This window comes from Notamacropus eugenii, chromosome 4 (genome assembly GCF_028372415.1).
Source record: "Notamacropus eugenii isolate mMacEug1 chromosome 4, mMacEug1.pri_v2, whole genome shotgun sequence".
Classification (NCBI taxonomy): Eukaryota; Metazoa; Chordata; class Mammalia; order Diprotodontia; family Macropodidae; genus Notamacropus; species Notamacropus eugenii.
This window is the reverse complement of record NC_092875.1, coordinates 304,130,201-304,149,283: the sequence shown is the minus strand read 5'-3', so window position 1 is coordinate 304,149,283 and position 19,083 is coordinate 304,130,201. Positions and strand designations below refer to the sequence as shown.

Genomic DNA, 19,083 nt, shown 5'->3' with positions numbered 1-19,083 from the left:
TCTCATATTCTTTCAGCCTCCTGATTGCCCTCTAGTTTATCTAGTTAATTCTAGTTTAATTCTAGTGGAAATTCTGCCCCATTCAGATTAACATCTGGAGTCCTGAGTTCACTTCTGGCATTGTGGACTCCTGTATTCAGTCTCTTTTTTCTGAACATAGCTTTTGCAGTATAACATGAGTTAGCATTAAACTTTATGGCTGCTGTGTCACACTTCTGACTCACTGAGCTTGCAGCCTACTACTCCACATCTTTTTCACATGAACTGTTATCTAGCCAGACCTTCTCCTCCCTACATTTGTGAAATTAGCTTTTTAGAAACTAAGTGTAGAGCTTTTTACATTTTTTCTCTGTTAAATTTCATCTTGGGAATGGAGTGTGGCATAATGGCTAGTGAGTTGGACCTGGAGTCAAGAAGACTTGGATTGAAGTTGTGTCTCTGAAACATATTGATTAGGTTTCTCTCAGCAACCCATTAGATTTCTCTCATCAATTTAAGACTAAGTTTTAGAGCAGATGCTGAGCTGCATTAATAGAAGCAATTTACTCCTTAAGAGCTCTTTATGCCAATAAAATCATTGACCTGGTTTTGAAAAAAAACACCTTATTAGACCTGGCCCTTTTTTTAGCCTAATTTGTTTCTTCTAGAGTCTAACTGGCGTATAAGATGTTAGTTATTTCACCACATGTTGTGTCATCTGAATATTTGACAGTCACGCCCTTTATGCCCATAGCCAGGAAATTGATTCTGTGATATTTATCAACATTTTTATCAGTGACAGATAGCTAGAGATCATTAGAGATCACCTTCCAGGTTGGCAAAGAACCATGAATGATTCCCCTCTTTGGGTCTGGTCATTCAACCACATCCAAATCCACCTATGTATACTAGGCTGTGGTCCATAATCCTCCATTTTATTTACAAGCATAGCATGAGAGACTGTCAAATTCCTTCCTAAACTCATGGTATACTTTCCTGCTCCACCAATCTAGTAAAGTTAGTCTGGCATGAATTGCTTTAAAAAATTGTTGATGCCTTTTGTTCTTGCATCACAATTATTTTGGATATGCCCCTTTTCTCGTTGGAACTGAACCCTCCTCTGTAACAAAGACAAATTATGAAGTAAAATAAACTAATATAGTGACCAACTGATAACGTATTCACCATTCTGTCCCTGTAGTCTTTGTTCCTCTGCCGAGAAAAGGGAGATATATTCCATAAGCTCTTCTGCAGGATCAAAATTGGTTATGGCACTCATTCGAAATTAGACTTTTTTTTTAGTATTCTTGTCGATTTCCTGATTATAGTCATCATATATATCATTCTGGTTCTGTTTACTTTAATGCATTTCAGTTCATGTAAATTGGCATTTCTCTGAATTCTTCATATTAGTCATTTTTATATGGCACAATAAGAGCATATTACAGTTGTATACCAGAATTTATACAACTGTCCCTCAACTGATGAGTCCTCATGTTGTTTCTCCTTCTTTGTAGTGCCTCTCTTAATGTTGTGGGATGCCATATCCTTGGGGACATATATCCAGTGCTAGGATTACAGGGGTATGACCCATTTCTGCTGAACCCTTGCTTTTAGTTATCTTTCTTCCCTTTGTAAGTATTTGTAAGGCATCTACCTATCGGTGTGTTCTAGAATTTTGCCAGGAATAGAAATTGAATTCAATGTTCTATAATAGTTCTACAGCCATCCCTTTTTCTTTATTGAAAAATGAAACACATCTTATTTTCTTTAAGATCTTTCAAAGATTACTGACAATGGCTCAACAATCACATTTTCTTTCAGTACACTAGGATGTATATATTTCATCTAGGCTGAGTGCTTTAAACTCATTGAAAACAGCTACATGGCGCATGACTGTCTTCTTACCATCCCTGCTAAAAATTTTTGTTTTATCGTTTTTCATCCTTTGTCCAAAAGGCTTTTCTTAATATAACAAGTGCTTCAGCCTTCTCACTGTAATATGTTATCAACTTCATCCATTTTGAAACAGTTATTTTTTCTTTGATCCTTCTTTTGGCCTAAATATAGCAAAAAGTAAACAAACAAAAAAATCTTTTATTGTCCTTAGAATTCATCACCAGCTTCAGCTAGTTCTGGGCTTTACCGGGTCTGACCTTATTTTTATAGAATAGTATTACTCTTTTGTAGATTCTGTCTTTGTTTTTAATCTTCTGTTTGTCTTTTAAAAAACTGAGTGTGTTAATAAGTTTCTCGTGTATCCACATTAATCTCTACTTAGCTTCCTTTTTCCCCCCTCATTGAGATCACTTCTGCTAGTATAGAAAAAAAATTATCATAAGGTACAAGATATTTAAAAACCTTAATGAAAATAAAGTTGTTGGGTTTTTTTTGCTTTTGCATAATTTCATTGGTCTTTAAGGTTAGGGAAGGAAATCACCCTTGAAAATAACCAATCATTTACCCTTTTGAGATAAGCAATGAAAAGTTCAACTAGAAATTAATTCACTGTTTTATTACTAGTATCATTTCTATTTCTATCAAGATAACAAATTAAAGTGAACGATTAATGTCCTAAGAAATAGACATTTAAAGAATTCTATGGGTGTTGTATTTTTGGAAAGTACAACATTTTGCCAAGTGAATTTCCAGGTTGCATGAGAATTTCAGATATACAGCAAAACCTTAAGTATTGGAATGAAAATCAGCATTCTTATACCCTCAGCAACAATGACAATTATTAATTTTTTGTTCTGTATACAAAGAACCACGCTAGTCTTTGAGCAGAGGTGTACAAAATTAAGAGAAGTCACCTGAGGTAAACTCTTCCCTCAAGGAGCATATAGGGAATAAGACAAATACCTACAATATTCAAGTGTATGTGATAATAATAATAATAGCTAACATTTATGTAGCACATATTTTGTGCCAGGCACTGATACATTAAATCAACAAATGAAGTCCATATGGGAAGCTTGTTACCAAATGCAAGTAAGGGAGAAATTAGTAAATCAGTAAATTTTGAGGAGGTGGCAATATGAATTTATAGTGTGACATGGTAGGCAAAAAGTGCATCTTAGGTCTCATTAAGAAAGACCTGGTCTAGCATTCAAAGCAAAGGAAGTGATGGTCTGTTGTCTTGAATACTGTGTTTAGGGCTGGATGTTATAGTTTAGTAAGAACATTTAAAAGCTGGAGAACATCCAAAAGAGGGTTACTAAGGTAGTGAGAGGAGTGGAAATAATGCCATAAAAGAAGGTTAGTTGAAGGAATTTTAATTATTTGAACTTTGGATATCTAGTCTGATTGAGATGGGGTGTGGAAAAGACAGAAATAGGAAAAGGCAAAATAATTGTCTTCAGGAAGGATGTCATGTGGAATGAGAATTAGACTTGTTTTTCTTGAACTCAGAAAGAACCTGGACTAGTATGTTGGTAGAGGTTGTAGAGGTGTATTTTGGTTCAGTGTAAGGAAAACTTCCCAGTGAGAGCTATTCATAAACATAATTGGATGCCTTAGAAGTAGTCTCTTCTTCCTTACTAGAAGCCTCTGTAGGATAACTCCAGATCTGTATGTCTGAGCCTGAACTCCCCTCTGTATGGAATAGTGGAAAGAGCCCTATATTTGGAGTTTAGAGATTTGGGTTCAGATTCTTGTTCTACTGCTTACAACCCTTTATGACCTTGGGGAAATTGCTTAGTTTCTCAGGGCCTATTCTCTTCTATAAAATCAATCAATGAACTGAGTGATATTTATTAAGCACCTACTATGTTAGGCACTATGCTAAGCAGCGGAGATACAAAAAAAAAGCAAAACATCAAAAGACAATCCCTGGCCTCAAGGAGCTTGTATTCTAAAGGGGTTGGGTGGCTTTGAAGGGACCTTCTAGCTCTAAAGTCACTGTCCTTTGTCCCCTTGGGGTTTATATTCGCATAGTGCTTTAGGTTTCATAAAACAGTTCACTTATCTGTGAGGTAGATAGTGCAATTAGTATTATCCCCATGTTGCAAATGACAAAACTCAGCGTCTGAGAGATTAAGGTACTTGCTAGTGAGTATGTCATTAATTGTCTAATACAGGATTTGAAGCCAATTTCTTGACTCCAAGTCTCTCTCTCTCTCTCTCTCTCCTCTCTCTCTCTCTCTCTCTCCTCTCTCTCTCTCTCTCTCTCTCACACATACACACACACACACACACACACACACACACACACACACAACACCGTGCTGCCTATTAAATTCTGGCAGTTACTTTGTCCTAAGGTTCCTATCAGATTTGTTTCATTCAGCTACCTCAAAGTTATCAGCAATGATACCAGATGCTCTGCTTTTAGGAAAACACTTCCAGAAAAAGTCCCTCCAGTAGTGCCATTGTTTTTCTCATCAAGTTTGGGCATTCTTCATTAGGCAAATGACTCCTTTATATCATTAAGCTGTCACACAATTATTACTTCTATTTCTCCTTCTACCCTCACCCCAGTGTTTGCTACCATGTTTCTATTTCTGGGAACATGTATGTTTTCTTGTCATACATTACTATCCTGTTGTCCCTTCTATAAGAACTACTTTTCAAAATCATGCATATCTTTTAAAATATATATATTTTTATTATCAATTTAACAGATACCAAATAAAGTGGGCATTTCTTTTTACAGAGTAAAACAGAAAAAGAGTATTGTATGTGAAACTGTGAATCTATTATGTATGTCTTGCTTTTCCTTTTAAGTATAATAAATTCAATTTAATTATAATTGTAATTCAATGTAATTATAATTTAGTATAATACATTAAATTAATTATTTCAGTGAACAGAAATCTATTTTCTCTCCCTTCTACCCACTGGAAAAAGAAAAACAAAACCCATATAACAAATATATATAATCAAGCAAAATAAAATGGCTGTGTAAAGAAATGCTTTGTCTCAGTCTGTATCCTAAACCTGTTACCTACTTCTCTGTCAGGAAGTTGGAAGCGTGTTTCATCACAAATCCACCAATATTGTAAATGTTCATTGTGTTGATTAGTCAGTCTGTCAGCAAGCATTTATTAAGTACTAATTATGTACCAGGCACTGTGCTAAATTCTGGGGATACAAATATGGGCAAAAAAGAAAGACAGCCCCTATCTTTATATTTTAATGGAGAAGACAATCTATAAAAAGGAAGTTGAAAAGTGGGAGTCAGGTACACAAACTGGGGGCATGGTGATCAAATCTGGAGAGGCCACAGCAGAGCTGGAGAGGAATAGAGGGTGGTTGGCCTACAGCTTTCCCTTAGATTGGAGGTTGCAAGATGGGAGAAGAGAGCCTCAGGCTAAGAAGGCCCTTGAGACATGGAGGTGAAGTTGGTAATAAAGTCAGAAGCAGAGCCAGAAATGGAATGTTTTTAAGTGTTTCAAGTTGTTTGTCTTTACAGTTCAACACATGTTGTTCAAAGATGCCCTGCCTATCTCTGTTTCCTTCTTGCCTTCTTGCTATTCTGTACTGTGGATTTAAAAAATACCTCTGTGACCCTCTTTTCTTTCTTTCCTTTTTTGAGAGCTCTATCACTACCTCCCTCTTGTCCTTCCCCCAGTAATGTAACTTTCCATTGCCATGTTTCATTTAATAAGCCCAATCTATCAAATCTCAGTGATTGTTAAAGATTATATTTTTCTGCTTCCTTATATCTTAAACGTTCACTCTGTTAATCATCAGGCACTGATATACAGACATCTGAGTAGGTAAATACTGTTGCTAATCCTCTTTCCTATTTTTTTCCTGAGAATTACTGTATACTTCTGGCACCGTCATTATTGCTGTGTATACATGATATCTTCTATAATACCTGATTTTATAGGTTTTTTCATTTTCCCTTTCAAATTTTAGTTTAAAAGCACTGTGGAATAAGGTCAGTGAATCTTCTGCCAGGTATGATGTTCTTAGGTCTTGTGTGATACTCGGGGAACCAGCAGCTCAGAATTCCAGGGTCAAAAACTGTGATCCTGGAAACACAGGTCCTACTCTTTAGTGTCCCCGAGGAAGCTTGATTTTTACTTATCATATTCTCTCCCCCCCCCCCCTTCCTTCCTTCCTCCCTTTCTCTCTCTCTCTCTCTCTCTCTCTCTCTGTCTCTCTCTCTCTCTCTCTCTCTCTCACACACACACACACACACACACACACACACACACACACACACACACACGCCCCAAGGTCGATACCTTTAACTGATGAAAGAAAATACCACCTATTCCTTCAAGCCCTTCCATTTTCTACCCAAGATTTCAAAGCCAGGAGAAATATATTTCATGTTTCTTTTGGAAATTTTATTTTTTTTCTCAAATGAATTTCAATTTGAAGATATGTATAATAGTTATTAGGTCTCATAAGACTTGAAGGCTTCCAGTATGAACTCAGGAATCTATTAGATACCTTAGGGAGATAGTAAGCTAAACTCTTGATTAGCCATGTCAAATATACATCTTTCTGGGCTCTATGGCATGGCCACCACTATGTTTTTCTTTCTCTTGGAGCTTGTAAACAGAATTCCTCATTCCTGTTAATGGTCTAGAAATCCTTTTTTAAAAAAAATTCTATGGATGATCTTTCCTGATCTGTGGTGCATAGTTTGCTGTTGATTAGATTTACAGCTGGAAGGAAATGTAGATGTTGTTGTGTCCAACCACTTCATTTCATGGCTGGGGAAACTTGGGCCCAGAAAGACTGAATGACTAACCCAGGATCACACAGCTACTGAGCATCTAGGAATCCCAGGGTTAGTTACCTCCCCAACCCCCATGTCCTGTAATCCAGGGACAATAGTTTCCTTGCTATTTGTTGCACTAGACACTTGGAGTCGTTTCCCAATTTCTGACATTTTCACTTTGTCCCCCATACCTGAAATTCCCTTCCTCCTCATCTCTGCCTCCTAATTTCCCTCAGGTCTCAGCTGATATGCCACCTTCTACAAAAAGTCTTATGCTAGTGCCTTCCCTCTGTGGATTATCTTCAGTTTATTCTGTATATCTCTTGTTTGTACATAGATCTTTTGCATATTGTCTCCCTCAATAGACTATGTGCTCTTTGAGAGCCGGAACTTTTACCTTTCTTCATGTACTCAGTACTTAGCTAGACACTTAATAACGTGTGATGACTTTTTGACTTGTGTTGACTTGAGTATCTGACATAGGATTTGAACCCAGGTCCTTCTGGCTATGTCTTGTGTTCTATCCACTTTGGGATTTCATCATGATTTTATTGTACTAAGGAACTCATGATGAAGGAACTTAAACAAAAGCTTTCTCTACCAAAGCAGATGCTGAATTTTCCTGATGTGGGGTGAATTCTTACACCTAGTATATGACTGTGGTGTTTCATAGCTGTTTTTCCTTTGTCTTAATTCCCTTTGGCCTTGCTGGATTCTTTTTTCCCTTGGTTTCTTTCTTTAATAATTTCTAAAATTCTATTTAAGTATATTTTTTCCTCTCTAATTTATTAGAGTATAACAGGGCATTCCTCAAGCCTTTTCATTACCTCTATAAAGGAGATCTGCTGGAGACACAGGGATGGGAAACATGGCATATACCCTAGTTTCTGTGGACAATTTATGTCTCATCCATTAATCCTTAGTCTTAGGATAAACTATAAACATAAATAAAGTACCCCTGCCAACTTCCAAGACAAATGTACCTACATACCCTTAAGTCCACATAGTTGGTCCCTTTTATCATTAGGCATTAACAATTAATATTAATTATACCTACAGATCTTAGCAAAATATTTTTTATAATTAATTTGTTTGTTTTCAGTTTTCAGCAATCACTTCCACAAGTTTTAAATTTTTCTCCCCCTTCCTGTTCCCTTCCCAGGATAGCATGAATCTTATATACATTCTACATATACAGCAAAATATTTTTAATCACCTCTGTCTGTCTCTCCTACTGAGAAAGCCTTATTTTCCTTAGGTTTCTAGTAAGTTTATTGATTTGTAAAAGAAAAAAAGGTTATATTCAGTAATCTTCCAACTTGAAGATTCTACAACCAAGAACTCAGTTTTACATGATCATGACATTTATAGTTTTTTGTCTTTGCTTTGGTAGTATTTGGTCCTCTTTGTTTAATAATGAGATCATGGTGAACTTAATGCACTTAAGCAAACGTTTTAAAAACTCTAACTATGTATAGATCACTGTCCTAGGTGCTGAAGATGGACCTTATATACAACCTTTCATAGTCTGAGAGTGGAAAGTGCTACATGTGTCAGCAAGATGGGAAGAAATTGTTCCTTCACTTCATGTTACTCAGAGAGTGGCCTAGAAGATATAGAATATTAGGTTTTTGAATAAATGGAAGGAGTTTGGAAAATACTATGGCTATCTATGACTCTTTCCTGTCCCCCCCTCTCAAATCCAGTTAATTATCAGGTCCTGTCAGTTTTATCTTTGCAACATTTTTTTTTTTACAACTATTTCCTCCTCTGATCCTTTTTATCACCCGGGTAGTGACTCTCATTACCTTCTGCTTAGATTATTCCATCAGTCTTGGAATAACTCTTCCTATCTCTACTCTCTTATTCAAATCCATTCTTTCCAGCACTGCTAAGCTAATCTTGCTTATATGCTGATCTGCTATTATCATGCTTCTGCTCAAAATCCTTTAATAACTCCTTGGTAAATAAAGTCCAAAGGTCTTAGCCTGATAAGCAAGGTCTTCCATGATCTGTTATGAATCATTCCACAAGTATTTATCAGGTACCTACTGTGTAGGTACAGAGCTTACAAAAGTTGGCTGATTATGTAGTAAGAGCACAAGCTAAAGAGTTTGGTCTAGTAATCCACCAAGGGAAAACCAAATAGGTAAAGAATGCCTGTTGCCTAGACTATGATATGTCATTGAAAGAACAACTTATAAAGATCATCCATTAGTATAAGCATCTTGGCCAGACAATGCAAATTAATAATGTGTGTGGTCCGGGATTAGATAGGAAGAGGAAAATGGACTAGTTTGTGCTTGGGAAATTGTATTTTTGGCATTAATAATAGTGATAGCTAGCATTTATATAGTGCTTTAAGTTTTACAAAGTACTTTACATTTGTTATCTTATTTGATCTCAACAACAATCCTGTGGGGTAGATGCTATTAGTGCCCTCATTTTACAGATGAGGGAGGAAACCAAGGCTGAGGGAAAGTGGGTGACTTGCCCAGGACCACACAGTTGTTAAGTGTCTGAAGCGGTATTTGAACTTAAATCTTCCTTTCTCCATGTGTAGCACTCTATCCACTGTACCACCTAGCTATCTCACAAGGATGGTAATAATTTATACCAATGATTGGCAACTGTACAATATCATCAAAAGAATATTGGTGTTAGTGATTTGCCTAAAATGTAAAATTGCAATTCCTGAAATTATGTAGGCTTTTCAGACATAAACTAATGCCAAAGTCAGTAAAATTGTTAGTTTTGGCAAATTGTTAATATTCCCTCTGGAGGCATAACCTAAAATGCTTCTCTGCAGATATCCCTCATTTCTTGCTCTTGTCTTATCTTTTTTGGTCATAGATTTCTTTGATAATGTTCCTTACACTGCTTCTGTGGCCTAATTCTTCACCTCTAATATGTTGCTGCTTGCCAGTGCCTACCATACATTTCTTCATTGTCCTTTGTTTGATCCTCAGTTTTAGAAACCGTAGTGATGCATGACTCAAAGCTGTGCAACAGCTAAAGAATGTTGCTATTTAAAAACATAGGACAGCTAGGTGACACAGTGTTAGAGTGTTGGACCTGGAGTTAGGAAGACTCATCTTCCTGAGTTCAAATCTGAGCTCAGAACTTCCTAGCTGTATGACCCTGGGTAAATCACTTAACCCTGTTTGCCTCAGTTTCCTCATCTGAAAAATGAACTGGAAAGTAAATGGCCAATCACTTTAGTATCTTCACCAAGAAAACCCTAAATGAGGTCACCAAGCGTCAGACACGACTGAAACAACTGAATGACAACAATAATTCAAAACGATGAATCTTTGCTTTTCTTTATGAAACAAATGTAACCAGATAACTTTTTAAAATATCATTCATTTCTTTGATGATATCCTTTATGCTTCTTTTCTTTCACAATTCCTTATTTGTAATGGGGCTGAGCCTGTTCATACCCACCATCCACATTTCTGTTGTCTTTTAGGTGATGCTCAACTTAGTTTTTTGGAGTATGTAGTGTTCTGTGACTTGCAACCATACCATATTATCTGAAGAATATTGACATTAAAAGACTGGGTCTTTATAATTTTCGAAAGATAATCCAGCCACCTCTCCTCCTGCTCATTTCTGGGCCCAATTCATTGTCTATTTTCAATGCTAAGACTTGCATACTGAAAAGTGATCTCTGTTATTCATCCAACTTCATATCATGGTCTGAGCCATAGTCATTTTTTATCAGTTTGGTTTTTCCCTTCTTGTTCTAGTTGGGTAGAACTCATCAGAGTGATTTGGGTCTCATTGTGACACTCTGCAGATGAGAAATTCTTATGACTATTATCTTCAGAAAAATGTTTTTTAATTGCCTGTTCCTGTAGTACTTTAAGTGTTAAAACTGATTGCCTAAAAGTATCATGGGATCATGGGGGATCTCCCTTTTTATTATGTTATGGTGCCTGAAATTACCACAATTAAAGATGCTTTATGAGAGACAGTGTGGAGTACAAGGTAGAGTTGACCTCCAAACCAAGAAGCCCTAGGTTCAAGTCTCACCTCTGACACATAGGTTGAATGACCATGAAGAATTTATTTAACCTCTCAGTGTTCTGCTCTACTCTTCAAGTCTTTACCTTGTAAATAAGGTGCCGACATGCATTGGCTGAAGAAGTTTCATTGCCTGGGAGTTCTCTACATTAGCTGAATCACAGGTCCAGTTACCATTCATAGTCATCATCCAAATTTTGTTCTGTAGCATTCTTCTGGGGATAAATAATTTTTAATTGTAAAAGCATTATACTATTTGGAATAACACATAACTAACTAAGATGTAAATATAAGAAGCATTTTTTAAGTACCTGTCGGTTGCAGAGCACTGTCTTAGGTCCTAAGCAATCCATAGTTTGGTTGAAGTCTGTGCCATTGCTTTCAGAATGTACAGTTCTTTAGGGGAATAAGGCACCAACACAGATATCTATAGTATGTAATATTACTCATTAAGTATATTAGAAAGTCACAGAACAAAGTACAAGAGGAAGTTTTCATTAGGTTAGGTTAGGCATGGAGAAAGGAAGAATGGTCTTAAAAGGATGGGTAACTGGTAGTGATGGTAGTTTACATGCCTGTAAACTACCTTGTAAACCTTGTTACTATGGAGGCCAAGCTACTGTGAGCTAAAACCAAGTATCTCCTCTAAGTCTAGCACATGCATGGTGAACTGTCATGAGGAGGGTAGGGACCACATTGCCTGCAGGGTGGTGAACTGCCCCAGGTGAAAAATAGAGCAGGTCAAACCTTCCATGCTGATCAGTAGTAGGTTTGGGTCTTTGAGTAGCCACTGTGCTTCCAGTTCATTCAGTCTCTCAGAAAACAGACACACACACACACACACACACTTAAGAATCAACAAAGAGGGCATGAAGTCATTCTACGCCTAGGGAATAGCCTGACCTAAAACACAGTGGTAGAAAAATACAGTGTATATATAGTAAAGAGTGGAGAACTGTCCGATTTTGCTAGAATATGAATGCAAGGAAGTGATAGCAAATACACTTTAAAGAACTGTGGAATATTTTGAATGCCAGGCAAAGGACTTTGAATTTCATTAAGGAGTCAATAAAGACTCAGAGGGTTTGTGAGCAAGAGAATGAAATCAAAAGCTAGCGAAGCAGTAGAAGTTATTCTGATCAATTTGATACTTCTTGTCATCTAATAGAGGGTAGGGCTCTGTAGGAATGGGACATCATTCAGCTAAGTTTTTATGAGGCCTGGAAATAAAGAAAGCTCTGGGACATGGAGTGCCACCAAGAGGAGAGGGGCAAGGAGGTTAGATGCCATTACAATGGTAGCTAAGCAGCATTTTGAATAGCCGTGCTTTAGGGTAATGAAGGACACTAAAAGAGAGTAAAGGACATTTCTGAAGATAAATTTCACCATAGGATCCTCGATTTAGAGCTGGAAAGATATGTATAAGCCATATAAGTCCAATCTTCTCATTATACAGATGAGGAATCTGAGACCAAGAGGGTTAAGTGGCTTGCGTGAAGTCCTCCAGCCAGTTAAGTGACAGGACTGGGATTCAGATAGACCATCTAGCCCCAAATCCAGCACACCCTCCACTGCAATGTGATGCCTCCTCTGTCTTCCCTCAAAAGGCTTGTGTCAAGGGCTGACTTTGAATAGATCATTGGTCATAGATACAGAGCTGGAAGTGATTTCACAGGCCATGTAGTTCACATCTCTTCTTCCTTTACAGATTAGAAAACTAAGGTCTAGGGGGTCAAGAGAGATTAGCTTTCCCAAAGCTACAAAAGCAGTAAGCATTAGTTAAAATTTCAACCCGGTGAGGTCAGTGCTCTGCAATGTTCAAAACCTCAACCCAGAAGCAGGTTGTCTTTAGCACCACAGTCTTCATAACAAAGGTGCAGTGAGCTCTGGATGAGTAGTACTCCCTCTTAGCAGCTGCTATTTGACTCCTAACATAACAGTTTTTGCCTATAAGACACCTGAGAAATAGTCCCTGGAGTAGCTAATGCACACTACTTTCTAAAATGTGACTAAGGATCAGCACTTAGCAACCACTTTTATTTTGTTAAAAAAAGTTGTATGGCATCATTTAGGAAATAAATCAGTTATTCAGTTCAATTCAAAAGAAATATTTGTTAAATGTCTACGATATGAGACATTGTGCCAGGTGCAAGGGAAATTAAGGTCAAAACATAATAGTCCTTGTCCTCAAGAAGTTTACGTTCTGCTGGAGAACAGAGCAGAAGGCATTGTGGGACAAAATGAGGGATTTGGACCAGCCAGCATCTGAAGTCCTTTATATCTCTAGATTTAAGATTCCTTGAATCTTTGCAGTATTCTGGGCCATAAAGAAATCAGTTTGATTCCATTCACAAACCAGAGGTAATAGAGGACATCACCAAATGAGGAGTCATCATCTTTCTTACACTTGGACCTTATGCTACTATTCCCCATGATACTGAGAAACATTTAACCAGCATTCATCTCTTTATTTTATGCTTTGCTTGATATCAGTGCTCAGAAGATTTTTATAAAACAGGCTTATATCTGTTTTAACTTTTAAGGAATTTTAAAGTTGACCTTGAAGCCTATCTAAGAAGGTTTATTGATTTTATCTTATACTATTTTACCTTTATATAACTTTTTAACATATGTATGGGAGCCACCTCTTTGGAGGAGAACCTTTAAAGTAGGAATTTGAAATAAGGAGATAAATGCTTTTTTATAGTCAGTGAACAGTAAGTGCATTGGGATGTTATATTCTCTACAGCTATATTTCAGCCAACTGTGTGAGGTTAAAATGTTGATTGCTGTGCACTATCACGGGTCGAGCTTGTTCACCACTCAGGCTCTCATCAAGGAGGCCTTGCTGTGTATATAGGTTATTTTCATAAATAGGCGTATGGATGGCTAGTTATTTGTTTTGGTGAGAACAAATTCTGAAATTTATTCTATATGTTTGGTATCTTCCTCTCATTCAGGCACTTACAAAAGTTTTCTCATGAAATCCGCAAAATTGTGTTGTCTTTAGTCTTTCTCTGTTCATATTTGCAGTAAGTTTTGGTCAGTACCGTTTACACTTTCACTGGAAGCATATAATGGACAGTGGTGTTAAAATCCAAATATTGGAACTTCCTTGTTGCATGTGGTGAGGAGAGTTTTTTTTATTGAAATTTCTGGAAATCTCTTCTATCTTTTGCCTTTTTGGTTCCAGTTTGATCCTTATACCTTTTGAATGGCTTTACTTATTTAGCATATCCTTCACCATATTGTTTTTAATTTTTTTTCTAATAATTCTTTTTGGTTTATGAGAAATAATGCTTGTAATCTTCCACCATCCTCCTCAAGAGGAGTATTATTCTTAACTTGTATTTGTTGACTGAGGTTTTCATGACTTTTACTTAGGAGATTTCTTTTTTTAAATTTATTTTTAAATTATGACATTCATTTTCACAAAATTTTTGAGTTCCAATTTTTCTCCCCATCTCTCCCCTCCCCCCATCCCATAACACCTTGTATTCTGATTACCCCTTCCCTCAGTGTGCCCTCCCTTCTATCACACCCCACCCTTCCCTTATCCCCATCTTCTCTCTTTTCTTGTAGGGCAAGATACATTTCTATACTCCATTACTATATTTCTTATTTCCCAGTTATATGCAATAACAACTCTCAACATTCTTTTCTAATACTTTGAATTCCAACTTCTCTCCCTCCCTCCCCACCCATCCCCACTGAGAAGGCAAGCAATTCAATACAGGCTATATATGTGTCATTTTGCAAAAGACTTCCATAATAGTCATGTTGTGTAAGACTAACTATATTTCCCTCCATCCTACCCTGTCCCCCCTTTATTCTGTTCTCTCATTTGACCTTATCTCTTCTCAAAAGTGTTTATGTCTAGTTACTCCCTTCTCCCATTTGCCCTCCCTTCTGTCATCCCCCTCACCCTACTTGTCCCCTTCTCCCCTACTTTCCTGTAGTGTAAGATAGATTTTCATACCAAATTGAGTGAGCATGTTATTCCCTCCTTAAGCCAGATGTGAAGAAAGTAAGCTTCATTTTCCCCCTCTCACCTCCTCCCTTTTCTCCTCCATCGAAAAAAGATGTTTCTTCTCTCTTTTATGAGAGATAATTTGCCCCATTCCATTTCTCCCTTTCTCCTCTCAGTATATTCCTCTCTCACCCCTTAATGTTAGTTTTTTATACATATCATCTCTTCTAATTCAACTCAACCTGTGCTCTCTGTCTATATGTGTGTGTATACATATATATATATATATATATATATATAAAATCCCTCCACCTACCCAAATACTGAGAAAAGTCTCAAGAGTTACAAATATTATCTTTCCATGTAGGAATGTAAACAGTTCAGCTTTAGAAAGTCCTTTATGATTTCGGTTTCCTGTTTACCTTTTCATGTTTCTCTTCATTCTTGTGTTTGAAAGTCAGATTTTCTCCTCAGCTCTGGTCTTTTCATCAAGAATGCTTGAAAGTCCTCTATATCATTGAATGACCATTTTTTCCCTTGAAGTATTATACTCAGTTTTGCTGGGTAGGTGATTCTTGGTTTTAATCCCAGTTCGTTTGACTTCTGGAATATTCTATTCCAAGCCCTTTGATCCCATAATGTAGACACTATCCTGTGTTATCCTGATTGTATTTCTGCAATACTCAAATTGTTTCTTTCTAGCTGGTTGTAATATTCTCTCCTTGACCTGGGAACTCTGAAATTTGGCCACAATATTCCTAAATGTTTGTCTTTTGGGGATCTCTTTCAGGGGGTGATCAGTGGATTCTTTCAATATTTATGTTGCCCTCTGGTTCTAGAATATCAGGGCAGTTTTCCTTGATAATTTCATGAAAGATGATGTCTTTACTCTTTTTCTGATCATGGCTTTTAGGTAGTCCCATAATTTTTAAATTGTCTCTCCTGGATCTATTTTCCAGGGCAGTTGTTTTTCCAATGAGGTATTTCACATTATCACCTATTTTTTCATTCTTTTGGTTTTGTTTTGTAATTTCTTGGTTTCTCATAAAGTCATTAGCTTCCCTCAGCTCCACTCTCATTTTTAAAGAACTGTTTTCTTCAGTGAGTTTTTGAACCTCCTTTTCCATTTGTCTAATTCTGCTTTTTAAAGCCTTCTTCTCCTCATTGACTTTTTGTACCTCTTTTTCCAATTGAGTTAGCCTATTTTTCAAGGTGTTATTTTCTTCAGCGTTTTTTTGGGGTCTCCTTTACAAAGCTGTTGACTCACTTTTCAAGCTCTTCCATGACCTGAGTCCATTGCATGTTCATTTTGGAGGTACTGGATGTATAGAAGCCTTGATTTCCTTTGATAGTATGCATTGTTCTTCCTCCTCTGAAAGAATGGAAGGAAATTCTGTTCACCAAGAAAGTAACCTTGTATGTTCTTATTTTTTTCCCTTTTTTGGGCATTTTCCCAGCCAGTTATTTGACTTCTGAATCCTTTGTCAAGAGGAGGGTCCTAGTGCTCCTCCTCCCCCCAGGACAGTGCTCAGGGTTGAGAGTCAGATCAGCTGCTCAGTTCCCCCAGGGGCTTTAGGTGGGAGCAGGGCTGCCACTCAGGACAGTGGTTCAGGTCAGCTGCTCAGTTCCCCTGGGGACTCTAGGCCAAGTGCTTCACAAATGGACCCTGTAGCTGCCTCTGCCCCTACCACCACCACCACCACCACCACCACCCGGGGCCCATGCTGGGGGGGGAGGACCCTGCTCCCCTCTCTCCCAGCTAGGAAAGCCCTCTCACTGACCTTTGAAGCTTTCTTTGGTGCTTGTGGGTTGAGGGATCTGAGACCCTCCCTGCTGGGAATTCTGCCATGGAGGCCTGTTCTGGTCCTGTTCCTCCCAGTGCCATGCAGCCAGGACTGGGCTCTGCTCTGCTCAGTGTCCTGTGGTATAGACCTTTCCTGTTGGCCTTCCAGGTTACCTTTGGCTGGAAATCTCTTTCATTCTGTCATTCTGTGGCTTCTGCTGCTCTAGAACTTGTTGAGAGTCACTTTTACAGGTGTTTTGTGGGCTGTGGGGGAAGAGCTAGAGTACGTGAGTCTTTCTACTCTGCCATCTTGTCTCTACCCCTGAGATTTCTTTATGTCCATGAATGACATACCCTTTTCAATATCCCTGGTGAAGCTTAAGGTAGCTATTATGACCTTGGTTAGATTTGTTCTTTTGTTTAGTTAATCACTAGAAGGACGAGGTACAAAACTTGATACAAAATTTTTGCTGTAATTTTACTGTAAAACAAAACATGTTCATTCTGTTCATTTGCTTTGTCAATAAAAAAATGTCTGTATCAATTGACACAACTTCATCTTTCAAGTTATTATTAAATTCTGGTCTTTCTAGTGTTAAACATTTTCTACAATTTTATTTCCACTCTTAATATACTTAGAGAAATTCTTCATAAATAGTGCAAAGGTAAGCAAAAGACATTTCTGAATTAGTAGAGTCCAATTTGATGAGGTTTCACTATTTGTGCTATTTTGCTGTTTCATCTAGGGAGATTAAATTTTGAAGAGAAAAAATCCAATACCCAGAAAAGGAAGAATAACATATTCTCTCTCTCTCTCTTCCTTCTACCTCTCTCCCTCTCTTTCTTTCTTCCTTCCCTCCCTGTGTCCCTTCCTCACTGCTTCCCTCCTTTCCTTTCTTTTTTCCTCCCTTCTTTCCTTCCCTTCTTCCCTCCTCTCTCCCTTGCTCCTTTCCTTTCCTGACAGAATCATGTTTCTGAAAACCTGTTTTGTTTTATTTTTTTCTTAGAGGATTAATACCTTCAGATCTTTGAAGTTCCTGAAAGCCTTGTATCATTGTTCCTAGACCTTTCATTAAGTTTGCTTAAAATGTATGTCCTTTCTTTGCACTATGCTGATTTATTCTCATTTGTAGGTTGCTTTGTCAGTGTTCTTAAGCATTATTCATGGACAGATTCTTTCTATGCATTACGCTTTTTGAGACACGTGGTCCATTTTCTTTTCTTTCTTTTGCATCTCCTCACACTGGTGCAAGCACAGAGCACAATGAGATGATGACTAAGTGTTTATGACTAATGATTTTTATGTTTCATTTCACAGGCTGGGAGCATTAAGCGTGAAATGACCTTCACCTTTCAACAAGAGGACTTAAAACGTGACTTTAGTAAAAAAATATCTTATCAACAATTGTTCCCTTTGGCCATGGCAGAAGATGTGAGAACAGCTGACACCAAAAAAGCCCACAGAGTCCCTGAACACGAAAAAGAGAACACTCGATCCATCTGTCTCCTGGAACAAAAACGCAAAGTTGTTTCATCAAATATCGATGTTCCGCCAGCAAGGTAAGAAAGAACAACATATACTCACTCTGCTAACAAGTGTTTATTAAGTGCTTATTATGGAAAAAATGTCTACGGATCTACCGTAGTAATTATGTGAAGAACATTCAAAAGTTACGATAAAGCGTTCTTCTTGACCCATCCAGGATGATGAACAAAAGCCTCTTGCCCAAAGATTTCCTTCTTGAAATGAAGATGATTGCTCTACAGTTCAGCATCTGAGCTGGAGTCAGGTTTTGTAGTTGGAGACTGTGTAGAATGGGTACACTGATGGAACAGTATTTTAAGATGAAAGGATAATAGGAATAAAAAGGAGGGGAAATAGGAAAATCTACTTGTTGAATTTATTGTGTAGGAACAAATATAGGCACAAAAAAATGTGTGTATGCTGGTCTTTTTCTATCATAATATGTTAGGTATTGGGATAAGGATTGGATCTGTTATTTCATTGATTTTGGAATGTATAGGTAAGATTTTACCAGTGCAAATTTGGACCTGCTCTGCAATTTATAGTCATAGAGAGTTTCCTGGAGCATCAAAAGGTTATGTGACTGATCCAGGGCCACACAAGTAGTATGTGTCAGAGGCAGCATATGAACCCAGCTCCTCCTGGTTCTGAAGCCAGCCTTCTAGCTTCCATACCATGTGGCTTCTCAGTTATATCAATGGAATTCACCATTAGGCAAGCTGACCTTGAAATCTATCTGAGAAGGCTTATTGACTTTTTCTTACGCCACTCTACCTATAAAGTGTTCAGGAGAATTGACTTAAAAGTTCTGGTATATGTACTACAGATTATCACAGTGGACCAAAAGAAGAAATAGAAAATAAATGTAGGTAGGAAATATGTGATTTTAAAATGCTGATGGTAAAGTTTAAAAGAAATTGATTGATCAAAGAGAAGAAATAGAAATCTCACATACTCTTTGAGCCACTACAACACAGATAGTTGCTTTAGTTTTAACATATACACCATATTTTGTTGCAAAAACTTTTCCAGCAAAACATTAAGATTAAAAAAAAGATTTCATTTTAAACAGATGAATGGTCTGACAGCTAGTTCAAGGATAAAAATCTTTAAAA

The 19,083-nt window shown here is 37.4% G+C and overlaps 1 protein-coding gene across 2 annotated transcripts in view; it reads left to right on the top strand.

Moving 5' to 3' along the window:
• The window catches only part of ZNF704 (zinc finger protein 704), a 362,117-nt gene that overhangs the window by 80,089 nt on the left and 262,945 nt on the right, over positions 1-19,083 (top strand). For both annotated transcript variants that reach the window (XM_072604950.1, XM_072604951.1), the window contains exon 2: positions 17,762-18,003. In XM_072604950.1, coding sequence (XP_072461051.1) covers positions 17,762-18,003 — 242 coding nt within the window. The remainder of the gene's footprint in view (positions 1-17,761; positions 18,004-19,083) is intronic.